At 37.6% G+C, this 18,944-nt stretch overlaps 1 protein-coding gene across 3 annotated transcripts; it reads left to right on the plus strand.

Annotated features, from left to right (window-relative positions):
• The first annotated feature begins 10,998 nt into the window (after positions 1-10,998).
• LOC103948367 (probable sulfate transporter 4.2) lies at positions 10,999-18,873 on the plus strand. 3 transcript variants are annotated; one of them, XM_009359381.3, is made up of 17 exons: positions 10,999-11,318; positions 12,306-12,354; positions 12,468-12,669; positions 13,020-13,188; positions 14,065-14,130; positions 14,211-14,318; positions 14,923-15,030; positions 15,129-15,194; positions 15,456-15,516; positions 15,595-15,722; positions 15,921-15,962; positions 16,296-16,412; positions 16,826-16,877; positions 17,472-17,610; positions 17,741-17,829; positions 18,170-18,246; positions 18,349-18,873. In XM_009359381.3, the coding sequence occupies exons 1-17, from the start codon at positions 11,016-11,018 to the stop codon at positions 18,646-18,648; spliced, it is 2,076 nt and encodes a 691-aa protein (XP_009357656.2). In that variant the 5' UTR covers positions 10,999-11,015; the 3' UTR covers positions 18,649-18,873. The 3 variants fall into 3 exon arrangements, with proteins under 3 accessions (XP_009357656.2, XP_048421369.1, XP_048421371.1); XM_048565412.1 differs by having other exon boundaries at positions 11,180-11,318; positions 12,306-12,381; positions 12,464-12,669; XM_048565414.1 differs by having other exon boundaries at positions 11,180-11,318; positions 12,464-12,669.
• The last annotated feature ends 71 nt before the right edge of the window (positions 18,874-18,944 follow it).

Below are 18,944 nucleotides of genomic sequence, written 5' to 3' on the forward strand. Positions count from 1 at the left end.
CTCTTGTGTTGGAGGTCTTAAGGATGTGTTTAGAAGTGCTTTTAAAATGACTGAAAACGCTTTTGATGAAAGTTCTTTTGAAACCAATTTGCAAGTGAATCTTGAAAAAATACTTGAAGTACTTTATGGAAAAAAATACAGAACTGTGTTTTTCTAAAATGCACTTCCAGTGATTTTCGAACCCAAAAATACTTTCACTAAAAATGCTTTCGGTTGTTTTAAAAGCACTTCAAAACGAATCTTTACATAAGATGAGTTTACCACGAACTCGCTTTAACCAAGTCTGATATACAAGGGCTCTGTTTGGTTGTGTTTGAACGTATAGATGACGTAGTCCTCTCAGCGAACACAACAATTTCCCTCTCTAAATTCTAAACACGAGAATTTCTACTTCCTTACCTGTGCTTTTGGGCATAGAAGCACACAACCGGATCCCCTCCAGATCCAAAGGAATTGAACCTACTTATCAAATGATCCGGATCATTGAAATTTGATCCAACGGTTACAAATAGGAAATCCTCTAAAAATGATGATAATTATAGTTGGATCAAATTTTAATGGTCCGGATCATTTGATCATTAAGTTCAATTCATTTGGATCTAAAGAGAATCTGGTTCCATAGAAGCACTTTTTAGTGAAGCAATTGCCAGGGAAAAACTACTATATAAAACGCTTAATAATTTTTTTTTTAAATGACCATTATTAACACATAACCGAAGTATCTGAAAACTGGTAAATCAGGCGAGTCCGGATACATTCACATGGTGAGCTCTGAGCTGTCCCAACGCCTACACCTGAGTCACGTGGATTCAATCACCTACCCCTCCTCCTCAATCATGCGGTCTTGAACTTATACGTACTCTCGTCCACATTCATCCAAAACCCACACCCTTACCATTTCTATATTTTCAAAATTTTATTTAATTTTATTTTAGTGATTTTTTAAATATATTATTGGTTGAATCTCCCTATGTTCCATCATCATTGATTAGGAAACTTCGTAATTATAATCACAACACTAGCTTAGTACGTCCCCTCCACTCCATCTTTCCACGGCGGAAACAATTGAGTGGTACTATAACATCATTATAATATGTGTGATCGTTATTTATGATTTACTTATATTAATACATGTGAAATTGTAAGCATTTCAATAATAGATGACAATTTTAAAGTTTTCAAATAATTTATTGTTTTGTCGTTTCTTTGACATCCTTCTCATCTCTTGTATTCATTCACTTTATAATACGCGATTTGTTCTTACTATTCACTAAAAAGTAAGCTTATAATTGCCAATGTTATGATGAAGGTGAACTTGATCTCAAATCTTTGTGAGACTTAACCTAATGCCTGTATGATAGATAGTTTTTGTCGTTTTCCGTTCCATGATCCATCTCCACCCCTATTCTGATACGTTTACCTTGCTTGGAAATTTCCATTCTGGCGGCAAAAACTTGTCACCAAGTACTTGACGTTTTGGTAAAATTACATATTTCAAGTACATAAAAAGAATTCAACAAAATAATGTAAATAAAAGGAAATAATAAAAAAAAAAAACGAATAAGTGGGTGGTGCACGAATCTTAAAATAAACAGAGGAAATATATGTAAATGCCCTTTTGCTACAGTAATGAAAAGTAATTGAGCTCTCAGTGTGAGTTCAAATTTCATTAATGATTAATCTAACATTTAATCTGATAAAATTTATCGTTTGACAAAAAAAAAAAAAAAAAAAAAAAAATATATATATATATATATATATATATATATATATATATATATATATATAGAATACTGCTTAAATACCAGTACTTAAAATATCTCTTCAAATTTAGAAGCTGATGTCCACAATCAAATTAACATTTCTTTAATTTTTGTCAAATCAACGCAAAGATTTATTTTCTCTTGTTGTAGGTATAATTTTGCTGAACAATTATGAAGGCCATAGAGAGAAGGGTGTAGCAATAGTAAAGAGGAGAGAGATGTGTAATTATGGGTGTGTTATATCTCATCCCATTGTGCCTTTATTTATAGTAGTAGGGAAGGTTAATTCCTTACCCTTTTAGGATTACAACTCTTAATAGGTAATCAACTCCTAATAAGAATATAAGAGATATTTCTAAATACACTAGGATTTACACAATTACATTCCTAATCTAATAGGACTGCAACACTCCCTATTGAGTGTGTAAATACTCAAGTAAATGGCGCATCAGGTCTTCAGCGATGAAGCAAGTACAATTGATGAAGTCGTCGACACAATGAGCGAGTGCGAGTCTCAGATTAACGGAAGAATGCATAAAAAGTAAAACTCACAAAACCTCGCTATGGTAAAACCCAAGGTGGGAGAAAAACTCATAGACAAAGGAGAAATGTAAGAAGTTGCATTAAGTCAAAACTATACATCTTTTGGACGCAAATAGAAGAGCTCACAAATATATGATCAACCCAGGATGGGTGCCTCGTTAAAATCTAGTTATGTAGCAAAAATTGAGTGGGAAAAATGCATCTAATCGTAGGGAAAAAGAGTACATTAAGATCAAGTAAGCATACTTTTGGATACTCCCCCTGAGTTTGACAAAACTTCTAAATGAGAACTACAAGCATTGCATATGATAGTTAGGCATACCAATTCCTCGAACAAGCTTCTGGAAGGTTGACTTCGGCAGTGACATCGTGTAGAGGTCGACAAGGTTGTCTGGGATCGGCTTGCATGATTTCAATATCTTGATGCCTTGCTAATGTAGATGTGGATGCAATATGTCTTGGCGTTGACTTCGTTGATGTATCATGTCTTGGTCAGGTGGATACATGTGGCATAGTCTTCATGGATCATTATTGGGACTCAACAATAGATGAAAACAACAAGTACTTCGAATATGCTCAACAAGAACTTCTAACCACATCTCACTTGTGGCGTAGTGAAGTAAAGTGAGTCTTGGAATGATTCGAAGATTTTGCAACTAAGGTCATATTATGGACCTCCAAGATATTGCAATTTCTCTAACAGTAAAGACATAACCATTTGGGGATTTTGCCTTGTATGAGTTTGCTAAGTAACTGCGTCAGCATAACAAACAAGGTAAGCATCATTTTGAGGATCATGGGGGTTAGATTCGCTCGAGATGCGTTGGGATTTGCCCTCGTAGTACCTTCAGGATATGTCTTTACTACCAATTCAGTGGTTGCGTATAGGCGCAGTGCTGCATCTCAACAGCGAAAGAGATGTCATGTCTAATACAATAAGTTAAGTACAACAAAGCACAAAGTTGAACTTAGATATGGAGTTTCTGATTCCATAACCTCTTCAAAGGTCTCATTTGCATATAATGTATAGACGATCATATGTATACTCCAAGGTAACACATTTGAGGTGTAGTTCAACTGGTAGACCAAGGTACCGTCAGAATAATGCTTCAACTTCAGGTCAAGGCATAAACGAGTTTTCCTAAGATCTTTCCTTTCAAATTCCATCTTCAGGTGCGAGGGAGTTTTCCCAAGCTCTTTTAAAGTCTTAATGAGATTCGTGTCAACGACATAAACTATAACTCTAGCAATTCGGAATAAGACTTCATAGTTTAACATGCAAGGGCATAATTCATATCCCTGATTGATCAAATAATCACTTAGACAGGTATACCACATCCGCCGGATTGTTTCAATCCATAAGTGAATGCCTCAAATGAGTTAAGAGGGTGTTTCGTGGTTTGGAACTATTTAAACCAGTCCATGTAATTCTTCAGGAACTTACATGTAAATTTCTGTATCAATATCTGTCACAACCCGTCCCGGAATTTTAATTCCGAGGACGTGAAGTTATGAAAATGCCCTTAAACGGGACTAAGGGGCGTAAAATATGTTGTAACTTGATGATTTGGGGATTGGGTAGGATCCCACCTCCCTCAAATCTCTCCCTCATTCCCGTATCTTGTCTCTCTCTCTCTCCTCCCTCACAAACCTCTCATTCTCTCTGTCAGTTCTCTCTCTCTCTCTCTCCTTCGAACTCACACGGACCACCCACAAAACCACCCTAAAACTATACCAACGAAGGATCTAAGACCACCATCGTACTCCTGAGGACCACACGAACACGATGGTACCAATTTCAGGTGAGTTTCACTTCGGAAAACATGGATTTCAATTTCACTGTGCGTGTGCACTGTTCATGCACACGTAAAGATTGATGTTTTTTTGGGATTTTGAAGCTTGTAGGAAGCTTGGTGAGGTCCTAAGGAAGCTCGGAGTGCTTCGTTTGAAGGATTTGGACGTCGGGATCACGAACTGTAAGTTTGGCCGAATTTTCGTATTTTTGGAAAAGTTTGATTCCGTTGTTTTTAGGCCCTAAAACTAGTCCAACGTGGTAGATTATGATTAGGGCTTCATTTTGGTATAGATTACGTGAAAAATGGACGAAAGAACAAGGAGAATGACAAGTTCAAAGTTTGGCCGGAGCTTTCGGGGCGTTTTCCGGAGAAACCACGGCGAGTTAGGGGTCAAGGCAGGTATGGATCTGTTCGTCTCGTCAATACCTTCATTTTGATATATAGTACGTCGAAAATGGTTAAGAAATGAAGAAGTTATGACACTTTGAAATTTACCCAGAAATTCCGGCAAAACACTATTTCCGGCGAAACCAGTCCGGCGACGCGAGGAAGAAGACGCGCGCGTGTGCAGCGCGTGAACAGGGCGCGTGGGCAGCGCGTGAACAGGGCGGGTGGGGGCGCGTGAGAGCTCCAAATTGAGTTCTGAAAATTGTCACGCGTTCGTGACGTCGCGTAGATCACCGTGGTATATTCATACACCCAAATTGAGCAACGTATGAGAAAGTTATGGACGAATGTTTGGTGTATGTGCGTTAAATAATGTCAATTTGGTTACTGTTTGTATAGGTGAAAATTATACAAAAGAAGAATGTAACCAATCTAGGGGAGGCTCAGGGACCTACGAGACGTCGATGTGATATGTGAGTGGGCAGTTATTTTTCAGTATATATATATATATATACGTATGCTTGACGTATTTCCCAGAAAACGTATTTTAAAAGAAATACGAATTATATATCCTGTCATATATGCATCACATTTTAATATGTGCATTACCATAATTATGCATACTGTTGCATGGTGCTGAGGAGGCCCAGGTAAGTGCCAGGTAAGTGGTATTCATGTTTGTATGCAATAGTAGTAGTTGAGATGTTTAGAGAGCTCATAATCTGCACCCCGGTGTTAGTGCTCCCGCCCAGGGCCAGGGCACAGTCCTTCACGTGATGTTCACCAGCACCACACGCTCGCCTTGGATCCAAGTTAGGTGCAACCCTTGTCGTACAGACCACATTAGGTGGTTCCGACTCGTAGGTGACCCGCGATTATTCGCACAGTCTTCACGTGATCGTAGCACTAGAGCGTATATATTACACCCAGTCTTGTCGTACAGACCACGTTAGGTGGTTCCGACTCGTGTGCAGATTCAGATATTGAGTTGAGATTGGAGCTCTATATGCAGCCGTACAGGTCACGTTAGGTGACTCCCGGCTGCCAGATTATATGTTATCGATGTGAATTATGCTTGAGCATTTACATTTATTATGAGATTCTGATGTGGCATATTCTCAAGCATGAATGGCATACTTTGAAGCATGATTGGCATATTTATACATACGTATATATGTTTATTTTCTGGGAAATTATACTTGTTTTACGGCGAGGGGTTAGTATATTCAAAGAGAAAAGAAGGTTCTGAATAAGTTCGTTTTGCTGACCCACTCAACTTTGTTTTGCGCCCCTCCAGGTTCAAGAATTGAAAAGGTGTGGTGACTACGAGGAAATTCAACGGTGTTCTGACAGAATGGCCAAAAATTAGGACTTACCTTTGGGTGTTTAATCTTAGAAATTGTATCTTTAAAGCTTCCGTACTGTGTAAATGGTTACGTCACTCTCACGTGACGGCCAGCATGCCCTCCTTCGGGACGGGCTGTGTCAATATCTCCATAGAGAAAACACTAACCATATTTCATAATGCTATTATCAATCATAGGACGTTTTGAGAGAAACCTTGCACCATAAGGTGTGCATTATATCTCACTATTTCATTCATCTCATTACGCTTCCTTCCCACTTGTAACACAACAGGGTTACCTTATGCAATGTAGGAACGTCAGGTCCAAAATACACATTGGTAAGGAATTTGACCTGGATTGTAATTTCGGTTGTCTAATCAGTTATACGTTGTCACTTAATCAACGGAACACGGTTCAATATCGTCGCTTTTCATTAATGTCGGTAGCTACCATATAAGTGAAAACAACATCGATGGTAATCTCATTTCAATTCCATTTAGCTCATCCAAACTAATACACTGGACCAAGAACTTCAAGTCTCGGGAGTAATCCAGATTAATCTCATGAGATGGAAATGATTTAAGACAACGATCAAGTATATATTCATTGTTGTGTCGTGTCTTCCTCTTCTAGGAAAGTGAATCCTATGAACCATGTGATCTGTTGTGCTCCAAACCAAGATAGATTGATTGGCTATCCGTCGGTGTACCAGACTGTCCAACAGGGGCATCCAAACCGTCCAACAAGGGCGGCACACCCTCCAGCAATGTTAACTCGACGTCCGTTAAGTACATATATCCTTGCAGGCATGTTTGTAACTGGTATATGATCTCATCACTTTAGCTAGATCAGAGGAATGCGTCTGGAGCAACATTCTAAAAGCTAGAATTTATCGCACTTATTTATCACACTTGTGCGGTATGGGGATCGAGATCAGACATAGTGGGTAACGTCCATGCAAATTCATGCTGTTATTCAGGAACGTTGACGTTCTTATCTCCCCTTGATGGCGGGAAGACTGTCTTATTAAAGTGACAACCCACAAATGAATGGTAAAGAGATCGCGTGCAAGGGCTCAAAGAGAGCTATTGTAAAGGAGAATCATAATCGACAAAGATTCACATCTTTCTTTGAAGACCCGTATTGGTATGTTGCGGCGGTACAACTTGACACATGGAATGCACACCCAAATGCGTAAATACGAAAAACGTTAGGTTCGTACCCAGTAACCAACTGTAATGTCAAAATGGTTAGGTGGCAATGGGCCTCAAGGCGGACCAACATAACTGCATACAAGATTACATAGCCTCGGCAGAAACCAAAAACTTAGAACGTTCACTAAGATCTGGGCGATCATTTAAATTACGCTTTATGATCGCTAGGCGAGGCTATTTAGGGTGAACATGAGAATTCGATGTTCAATTATAAACCCAAAAGACATTCGATACTTTATCGAAAATCCTCAATATAATATTTATATGGTCTGCATTTTGGTTGGATTGGTCCACATATATTCCCTTGAATCCACTGTGAAAAGAAAGTCGTTTCGTATCTTCGCGATGAATGATATAGAAATCAATTTCCCTAATAAGCAGGCTTGGTAAAGTGTGTTTTGTAGGCACAAGATCCTTACTTCGGGTAAAGAGATACGTCATAGGATCATTGTTTGACCTAAGTGTCCCAAATGAGCATGCCAAAACAAGTAAACTAGTCAATCACCCAGCTCCAGGCCGGCCACATGTGGCGTGTGCCCCAGTTAGGAGACAACTCATTGGCCCCAAATCAAAGCTTCATGCTTATTATTGGAGGTGGTGCAAAGATATTTCACTCTATTTTCTTCAGTGATTTCATTGATGATCATTATTCTCTCGATTATCCTTAAAAACTCAATGATATGGAGAATTTAAGGTCCCTTAAATGGTAATTCAGTACCATTCATACAACGAAAAACATGCCAATGCTATGAATTGAGTTGTATAGATCTGAAGTCATTGTTAGAGATGTGATTTAAGTGTAAAATTAGTGTGCGTAGTATCACATTCATCCAAACAACTAACTTTCTCACATTCCTACCTAATCATGTGTTTAATTGAATTCGGTCACATGTATTAAGAAACTGGATTCAATTAACTCATATTCGAGGACAATATCAATAAGATTATCCATAAGTAAAACAATCGCCAAATGTGAATCCAAGAACATGAAAAAAATGTTTACAAAGTAAATGGTTTATTAAGAGGATTCGGCTAACAATGCCATCTATGTCAAAATTCTGCTCTTTCAACGGTGTTCGGTGGAGCAAAATTAGTCTTATATATTGATTACTAAAATGGTACTCCTCAACAACATTGGTAGGGGCACAAACATGTGCATAACCAATAATCTATTCCATCGAGACAGAAGTAGATTTTATAGGGTTGAGATTTGGAAATATTATCCCTTATTCTTAAAGTTTTAGGTCTTAGGTGCCAAGGATCATGCTTTGTGCATAATGCCACACCTTGGCAGGCCCTGATTCTACCATATGTTGTGAAAACAAACTCAAAAATTGGATTATGAGAGAGACATACCCGAATTGGGTTCGATAAGCTCCAGTCGAAGCTGGAAGGGTTTATTCGGTAAGTCTCTACCGAAGCAGAATAGTGTCGTTTGGTGCACCCCTGCCGAAGCAGGGCATCACCGTTTAGTAGGCTTTGACCAAACTGGGTTGAATCATTCGGTAGACTCCAGTCGAACTGAGTTTATACCGTTCGGTGGACTCTGGCTGAAGTTGCGTCTATACCTTTCTCTCACGTTTATGGTAGTAATCAGATCCGAGAATTTAGTAAACTTCCGCTTTCTACATTACTGTTTCAGAGGTGAGTTAGAAACATGGAAGGACGAGAAAAGTATTATCCAGTCAAAATTTGATCGGATTTATAAACTTCAGAATCGTACTCATTCATGGACGTAATCATGGTGTGTTTCATGCAGTGTTTTTCATGATTAGACAGTCTGTATGAGTGAGCCAAAGAGCCATGAAATCCTCGTTCGGGAGGTATTTCCATTTGTAATGTTTCGGGCATAAGTCTTCGAATGAAAATCATGACGGAGGTTTATATAGCTCTTCCTTTCCATTGTTGGCTTTAATGTTTTCTCAGCTTCTTGATCGTCTAGTAAATATTCACATCTTGTACCCCACATGAAGTGGTTTTTACTAGAAACATCCAAATCAAGGAAAATCAAACTTGTGATGGTTCGATAATCCACTAATTGGAAGGAACAATATTGTGATTGGTGCTATGGGAATGAATCATCCATAAGCATCAAAGTTAGAATATTCCAGTTCTAAGACATGGTTATCATGAAAAACGTCGAGTTTTCATGGGTGTATTGTTTTAAGAAAACTTCAGGTTTCAAAGACACTAAATTCGAAACTATAGGTTCAATTTAGTTTATGAACATTTAGTTTATAAAAGAGAGGTTCATGCAAGAACACATAATGCAATATGTTGATTTAAGTGTAATGGATTTGAGTTGCTTCAGGAACTTAAGTGTGAGCGCTTCAGGACTACGAAAGTGAGTTAACGGTTCAAAGAAAAGAAATAAAATATTGAATCATTAATGTCCAAAAGTGGGCTTCATGCCAATAATTTTGAATGTCATGTCAGATTAATGGATTGTTGGTCACTTTTAATTAATTCAATAAATCGGGACCATTTGGGGTCGATCGTAGAAACAAAAATAATAATAACATTTAAGTTAAAATTATTAAAAACGCTAAATAATAGCATTGGGTCGAAAAACCCATAGCCCAAAAATTTGGGCTGGGTGTTATGTAGGGTCGGCTGCAGTATGCAGCCCATTGGGTGGTTTTAGGCTACGTGCCGTAGGCAAGGGAGCGCTGCTGGCTTTAGGCCGAAAAAGGGGGGCACAGGTCAGGCCCAACAATAGTTGGCCGTGGGTTGGGTCCAGGGCAAAAGAAGCCCAGCTTACTGGGCTGGCTTGGTGACATGTGAGCTGGGAGGGTCAAGCCCAGCAAACCAAGGGCTTGCATCATGTGGGCCAAGGCGAGGCAAGGGCCTAACAAATAGGTCAGGCCGTGTTGGACTCAGGGGTTTGGACCGACGGCTACAGGCCCTAGGGTTAATCAACCCAGATTTTTTTCGACATGCTAGGGTTTTAAAAAAACCTAGAATTGCTTCTAATTTATTTTATATGCTTTGACTCACAATTCCACAACGCAAATATAATTGTGTAATGCATGAAACATATGTATATTGATAAATATATGGAATATATACAATATATATCGGAAGGTAAATATAAATGTAAGGGTTCATGCATCATGATGAATGTTTTCATGCTTGATGGTCGTTTCAAATATCTTAGTTTATTTTAAGCGTATCTGATTGGCAGAAAACGACAAAAGCTTTTGAATTTGTAAAAGATCATTTTCAAAAAATCGGAATTGCATCTCTAATGCGTTGTATCACGTTCAACACAGAAAAATTAAATTAAATAAATAGCATGTATATCAATTCAATAAAATAATTAATTAATCATGAAAAGGATGATTAAAACATAATACTCCCCTAATTGAAGAACACACTATCTTTAGCGCAGCGTCAAGAGCGTGCCGATAACATGTTGTAGGCATAATTTACTAAACAATTATGGAGGCCATAAAGAAAGGGGTTCGGCAATAGTAGAGAGAAGAGATAGATGTGTAATTGTGGGTGTGTTCTATCCCACCCCATCGTGCCTTTATTTATATTAGTAGGGAAAGTTAATTCCTTACCTTTTTAGGATTACAACTTTTAATAGTTAATCAATTCCTAATAAGAATATAAGAGATATTCCTAGATACATGTCATTCCTAATAGGTAATCAATTATTAATAGGGTTTACATAATTACATTCATAATTTAATAATACTACATCTGTTTTTAATTTTTTTTTAATTACTTATATTTTCTACAGCGGCGGCTGATTGAAAGTAAAGATCGCGTGTATAAAAGTCATTTAATCTTAATCCCCACAAAATAACGATTAATAAATCTCCCGTTTTTGTTAAATACCATGTTAATCACACCAAGTGGACCACTAATTCCCATCACATCATCATTTTCTCTCGGCCACCGAGCGCCGCGCATGCACAAAACCGCGGGATAAATAACTCACATGCGCCGGTGGTGCGCATGGAGATAACCTACGCATCTCCAAGCTACACGGACTTCGCCGCCGGATCCTCCATGCCGACCTCCGCCCGTCCCGTTCGAATCATCCCCCTCCAGCACCCCGACACGACTTCGTCGAGCTCCTCGTCGTCGCCGTGGGCGGCGCTGTCGAAATGGAAATCGAAGGTCCAGAGCATGACCTGGGTCGAATGGCTGGCGCTCTTCCTGCCTTGCTCCCGCTGGATTCGGACCTACAAATGGCGCGAGTATTTGCAGGTCGATCTCATGTCCGGCATCACCGTCGGCGTCATGCTCGTTCCTCAGGTAACAATTTTTAATTTTCGTTCTCTGTTTGGTTGCCGAGAAAATGAAAGAAAAGAAAAAGAAAATTCGAAGCGTTTGCTGCTCTCCTCAATTCGGCCAATTCGTTCCTTTATATTCTTTTATAATTTTTTGTTTTTGTTTTAAACCGAAATGGAAGTTCCTGTTTCTTAAGCTGATAATTCAAGGCCTGTTCGTCGCCTGAATATTTAATTTTCTCAGCAACCAAACAGAAAATGCTCATTTTTTTTGTGGTTTCTAATCTTCTGTCGTTAATTAATTATTAAGAGGATAAACAAACCGATTTTAACGCTGATTTTTTGAAACACAAAGTAACTAATTAAGCTGGAATCAGGTTGAATTCGAAATTGTCATCACCGCTATTTTATCGTAATCTGATTTCTAAACAAATGGAAAATCTTGAGATCTAAGACATAAATTCATACAATTTTCCTTCATTTTCTGGGAAGCCAAACACGAAAGCTCTCTCCAATCACATTCTTGTTTTTCATTTCGTCTGTATATGTAACACTATTTATGATTAGACGGATTTGTAATTCTCTTTAGCAATTAGTTGTAATAAATCGGTCCCGTGTGCAAATTGTCCGCTACTATTCTTTGCCGTGTGATTTTGTAGTTATTATGATTTGACTTTCTTGGCGGCCAGGCAATTAAAGACGTGGTGATTAGACAGAAATATGATACTGTTTTATGGCATTATAATTAATTAATTTAGGAGCAATTTTTCGTTTAAAGAAACGATATAATATTGGTTCATATTGTGTTATGAACATATTGGTTGTACGGTTGTAAATCTTAGATGCATTTGTTAAAATTTTAAATCAAAATTATGTTATGTTATACTGAATGCGGCATGTTTTAGATATTGCTAATTCGTGATTGCAGTGAGACCGGTTTGAGATTAAATATTTCATCCACATACTGAATGAGGTATGTTTCTTCTGTTGACCGTTTGTTGTGGAATTCCAGGCAATGTCTTATGCAAAATTGGCTGGACTTGAACCAATATACGGACTCTGTAAGTTCCAAACCGCTAGTGAATAGGGTGACCACTCTACAAAACTCTCTTGTTGATTTATCTACTAATTTATCTGCATGTTTTGATTCTGATTGTTTGATTTTGCAAGGAAGACTCTGGTTTTATACCTTTATTTGTGTATGCCATATTTGGCTCATCTCGTCAGCTAGCCGTTGGTCCAGTAGCATTGGTTTCTCTCCTGGTCTCTAATGTCTTAACTAGCATTGTTGATTCATCTGATGCATTATACACAGAACTGGCTATATTACTGGCATTTATGGTAGGGGTCATGGAATGCATTTTGGGGCTCTTGAGGTACGTCTGCTTTTCCCCTCTTTAAGTGCATGCTCATGGATACAGCATGTACATGTACTTATGCCATCAGAAATTAGATGCCTTGTGTTTTGAGCTCTAAAAAAGTGAAAGGCGAAAACTTGTTGATCATGTTGTTGGTGCTTTATCTGTCATGCTACTACAATTTAGCTCTACCTTGTACAAGTCATAGAGTTATCAAAAATGAATTTCATACTCTATGGTGGGATCCTTTTTGTCCCGAGAAAAACGACTTTGGAGTGTGAAAAGTTTTATAAGCTATACGATATTGTTAGTTGCTACCTTGATGTTGTATTTTGATTTCATTTACATTAGATTCTTTGCTCGTCCAGGCTTGGATGGATTATCCGCTTCATCAGCCACTCTGTCATTTCTGGCTTTACAACTGCTTCAGCCATTGTGATTGCCTTATCTCAAGCAAAATATTTTTTGGGATATGATATAGAACGAAGTAGCAAGATTGTGCCGTTGATAAAGAGTATTATAGCCGGAGCTGATGGGGTATGCTTTGCTTGCATGCCCAAGTGGTATAACCTTCATATCATATTTGGGTTTGAGTTTGAATTTCTAGTGCAGTATTACAATTATTTGTTAATTTATCTTTCACAACCAACTGTTGCTGTCAATATTATTTTTCTTAAATAATGATCTATAATCTTTTGCGAATATGATAAATTATATAATTTTGCTTCTGCACATTAGCAGAACATTAAATATTGTCATCTTGTCGGATGTATCTCCCCATGATCAACAATAAGAATGCTATGCAACTAATGCATGTCATGCATCATGTTTCATCTGTCATTTGAAGTACTAATAGTCTGATACGATTACCTTGTGAAGTGATTCATGATACTCTCTCTCTCTCTCTAGTGGGAATTAGGTGACAACTTCTGTTTTTCGTATAGAGATTACCACATGCTATAATGTTTTATGCCTTGGTATGCCTGAACTGAGACTAGTCCAGGCGCCCTCTACATTGGATATACAAGAGTCAAGCATCAGATGTATAGTCTCTAAGCAAATCGACCATATTCTAGGTTTTGAAAATGGAGTGTCAGATGTAGGAAACTGGAAGAAAAGCTGTTGGATCCCTTATAGATTATTTTGTACACTATGCTTGATGATTTTTTGGCACCATTGCTTTGCCAGTAACAATCTGCACAGCAACCATGCTTTTAACTTCCATTATGCCCTTTAATAACTGATTATTCCATACCTAAGAATTCACTTAACCTTATTTACATATATGTGCCCCATCCTTCTAATACTTGAACCAGATATGCATTTATTTGCTTCATCTACTGTTAACTGTGACTAGCTTTCTGTTTTTCTTATCAATTCTTTGCTAACTACAGCAGGTTTTTTGTTTTGTAGTTTTCGTGGCCCCCTTTTGTAATGGGATCCGTCATTCTTGCAATTCTTTTGACCATGAAGCACTTGGTATGAGCTTATTGTATTCACTTAGTCGGATATATTTCTTAGCATAGTTTTGATTTTAACTTTCTAATTTAACCATTCAGGGAAAAACAAGGAAGTACTTGCGATTCTTGAGAGCTGCTGGCCCCCTCACAGCTGTCCTTTCGGGCACAATTTTTGTGAAAATATTTAATCCATCTTCCATATCTTTGGTGAGAGTGATGTAAATTAGACTCATTTTGATTGGAAATTATTTAATCTAACAATGTAGGGATCGCAATACTAGTTTCTGGATGTTCTGTTTAAATTTGCTTTACTAAGAAATTTTAGATCACATGTTCTGTTTTTGTCTTCATTCTATCAACCAGAAATCGGCAGTTATGCACTTGTACTAAAATCCTAGGCTTTGAAAACTCATGAATCTCATCCAAAAAATTTAGAAAAAAATAGTTCAACTAGATAATTACTCGCTTTGTTAAAATAGCCGCTGTAGAGTTTTTCAGAGTATGTATTCAGGATGACAAGCACCTATTTTTGTATGCCATTTGCTTGAATAATGGGATGGTTAAGGTAAGCATGTGGACTTGCCAGTTGGAATTCAGGCGATACTGAAGATGAGAGTTTCCTGAATAGTTGCAATCTAATCTGGTGCCGGTTTTAAAATTGAATAGTCATTTATGTCAAGGCAAAAAACAATTATTTTTTTTCCTGTTATTATGGGAATGTTTCTTTTGTAATAGCAGGATTCTACATCCCTTTACCATAGTTGTTACCTTTTACCATAGTTGTTAACAAAGGTTCTTGGCTGTTGTTTAGGTAGGAGATATACCTCAGGGTCTTCCAAGCTTTTCTATTCCTAAAGCTTTTGGATATGCTACATCTTTGATTCCCACTGCGCTTCTTATTACTGGTGTAGCTATTTTGGTAAGAGGAGCTCCGTGGAACCTCTTACTTGTAGCTTTGCTTTCTCCCTTTAATTGATTATAACTATCAGTTCTGTGGTAATATATTTTGAACTCTAGGAATCTGTGGGCATTGCAAAAGCATTAGCTGCAAAAAATGGGTACGAGTTGGATTCGAATCAAGAGGTATGTTTTTGGAAAATTTGGAAGTGCACAAGCACATAACCTTACCTCTTGCTCATGTATAAAAACAAAATATAGGTTTAAGCACTTTTGGTTAAAGCTCAAATGTTGACTGCATGCTTGTCTATTTTTCTACATCAGTATTGCTTCTTGACACATGATTTGGTGATGTGTGCTGATATTTGTGAGAAAACTGAACTGCTGACTACTGTTACTCAGACAAGAACGCTTATGCTAATGAATCTTCTTTTTGTTTCTAAACAGTTGTTTGGTCTTGGTGTGGCCAATATTTTTGGTTCATTTTTTTCTGCATACCCCACAACAGGTGAGATTCCTCTATGAGCCGCAGGCAGGGTTTGTGTTTAAATATTTATATTTTTTATCTTACTTCGGCTTTGTGCAGGTTCCTTTTCTAGGTCAGCTGTGAATCATGAAAGTGGAGCAAAAACTGGCTTATCTGGACTTGTTATGGGAATCGTAATGGCTTGTGCTCTCCTATTCATGACTCCACTGTTTGAATATATACCTCAGGTTTACTTCCATGTTATCTCATTTGTCTTTTTCATTTAGGAATGTAATCTTATGCAGCTCATGATTGGTGGCTTTTGTGGTATTTTTGCTATTATTTCAAATTGTGTGCCTTTTAAATTTATGATCTTTATTCTATCTTTCCATTTGAGTGTATACTTTCTATGTTCTAACTATGGGATTTATTTTCCCTTAACTCAGTGTGCTCTGGCGGCTATTGTGATTTCTGCTGTGATAGGCCTGGTGGGTAATTCTATAATTCGTTTGGTTGCTGTAGAGGATATCTATTAGCTTTTATGCAGTCAAAGTTCTAATGATCATATCCTTAAAATATGTATCTGTTTTACCTGAAATCTGAGTTAATGCATATTCATGGAAAAGAAAAGTTTCATTTTGGCTAGTGGATATCAAAGAAAATGACATTATAGCTATCATTGACATGTGCATGTACTATATGGGGACGAAGTGGATTTCTGGATTCTGCTCTGTGACTGTGCTGTGTGCTCTGATATTTCGTGATAATTGAACTGATCACTACCATTACTTAGACAACAACTCTTTTCTATTGAAATTCAGGTGGACTATGATGAGGCTATATTTCTATGGGGTGTAGATAAGAAAGATTTTCTTCTTTGGACCATTACAGCCACTACAACATTGTTCCTTGGCATTGAGATTGGCGTCCTTATTGGGGTGAGTACTTGAAGCAATGTTATTTTTGGGAGACCTTGTTCGAACTTTATACCCTAAGGAATCCGCATTTTTATGCAAGAAAGGCTAATTAGGGCATAAGAACTATCATGTATTGTGTTAAATACAACTTTTTTCATGATAAGAATCCAATGTTGCCTCAGTAGCTCAATTTCAGAAGACAGTTAATTTTATACATCCATGCAAGACAAGTTCTCAAGTTTAGTTTGCGTTAACTTGACATGTATAGCTTTGTCGTGTTCTTTTTAGCTCAATGTGGCAATAGATTACCATGCAAAATTCATACAGATCATTAAAGTTCTAGAAGATCTCTCCCTCTCTCTCTCTCTCTCTCTCTCTCTCTCTGTGTTTCCTTTGTCAAATCATATAGGCTTAATGTGCTTGCATGATTGCAGGTTGGTGTTTCGCTTGCATTTGTCATCCATGAATCAGCAAACCCGCATATTGGTAACTGCAATTTCAATTTATGATAAAAATTCTGTGCACATAAGTAGATGCAGCTTGTTCATAGTTCTTGAATTATTTATTAATTGGTTCATATTTCAACTTTCAATGATTCTAGTTATGAAGCCCAGCTGTTCTCTTATTCTTTTCTATTGTATTCATCATCATCGTCATCTTTGATTGCCTTTTTGAATATCATCGTCATCCCTGATTACCTTTTTGAATATCATCGTCATCTCTGATTACCTTATTGAATATCATCATCATCTCTGTTAAAAGTCTGAATTTTTTATTCCTTGCCCAACGGAAATGACATTGTTATTGTCTGGATTTTCTTTGGCCTCTTGGAGCCTAAAGAAGATGCCAAGTTTTCCTTGCTAGTTGCATCTAATGATAATGAAACCCTTGGCCGTTCCATTAGCACTGGCAAAATAAGATTTTTTTCTCCATGTAACTTTTTTGGGGTTTGCTGGTAAAAGCTAAAAGCAAAAATTCTTATGTTTGTAGTTCTATTTGGATTTTGGAATGAAGATGCATTTCTTCAGTAAAAGCTAAAAGCCAATACAGAAGTTGCTTATAATTTCCTTTATGTTGCAGCTGTCTTGGGGCGTCTTCCAGGCACCACCGTATATAGAAATATTCAACAGTATCCAGAAGCATATACATACAATGGAATTGTGATTGTACGAATTGACGCACCTATTTATTTTGCAAACATTAGTTACATAAAAGACAGGTACAGTATCAGGTTGTGCCATTTTGATATTCTATGAATTTAACTGTTTATTTACCTAGGGAGTCTCTACAGTTGAGTTAGTTTTCCCCAGTTAAGAAGTCATTTTCAAGTAAATTTAATTGCCTGTCAGGTTACGGGAATACGAAGTTGAGGTTGACAGGTCTACCAGTCGCGGACCAGAAGTTGAAAGAATTTATTTTGTGATCATAGAGATGGCACGTAAGTGTTGCTAATCTTGTGCTTTTTTCTTTAGAATTTGTTCTTCTCATGGGTTATGAAGAAGCATTTAATGACTAGATATTGATTCACATGGATGTTACATTTCCCAGCATAATCTTAAGTTGATACTCTTCAATTATTTGTATGTTGTCGGTTAAGATCATGTAAATCAGTGATTCATATATGGAAATATTTCGGGAAGTCATCCATCATTGTTTATAGCACTCAAAAACTTACATGGACTTCTCTCGTTTATATCATGCCTGCTGAGGTTGTTCATAACGTTGATCTAAATAAGGTTCCGGTGATTTTCTAAAGTGTGTCATTATCATCGTTGCAGCTGTAACATATATAGACTCCAGTGCTGTCCAAGCTTTGAAAGACTTGCATCAGGAGTACAAGTTACGCGATATCCAGGTGAGTGTCGTTTGGAGTTTTTTTCTGGTCATTATATAAACTGTTAAAAAATCTGGAGATTGTTATTAACATCATGTTGAAAACCACCGGCGTGCGGTACAGATAGCCATTTCCAATCTGAATGGAGAAGTTCTGAAGACCTTATCAAGCGCAGGTGTAGTAGACCTGATTGGTAAGGAGTGGTACTTTGTGAGAGTGCACGATGCAGTTCAAGTTTGCCTTCAGCGCGTCCAGAGCTTAAAGGAGACGCCTAAAGCAGCAGACCCTTCGTCTGAAGAGAGACTGAGTTCCTTCCAGAGATTGCTTAGGCAACGGGCAGAGGATTCATCGGTATCCGAACTGGAGTCTGGCACCCAGATTAATCCTCAGTTGGAGCCGCTTTTGTCGCGAAAATCTTCTTGATATTGATGGCATGTAATATATGATGCCTGAATTTTTGCTAGGCAGCTTTGTATTCAATCACATCTATCCCATTCTTTCAGCTGTTCAGGGCCTTTGATTATTTCACGTAATTAGGCTCTTTGTTGTTGTAAAATGTAACACATGAGCTTCCTTGTCAAAAGAAAAAAACCGAAAATTGTAAGTAATGTAGTTTGAATAAATGTAGAGAAACAAATTTCTACACCATGTTCGATGTTGTGAACGCGTTAATTCTTCAATCCATCGATGTAACTTCACCCGTGCGTGCTCTTCTGATT

This window comes from the organism of the source record quoted next, unplaced genomic scaffold (genome assembly GCF_019419815.1).
Source record: "Pyrus x bretschneideri cultivar Hongxiangsu unplaced genomic scaffold, Pyrus_bretschneideri_v1 Contig4, whole genome shotgun sequence".
Lineage (NCBI taxonomy): Eukaryota > Viridiplantae > Streptophyta > Magnoliopsida > Rosales > Rosaceae > Pyrus > Pyrus x bretschneideri.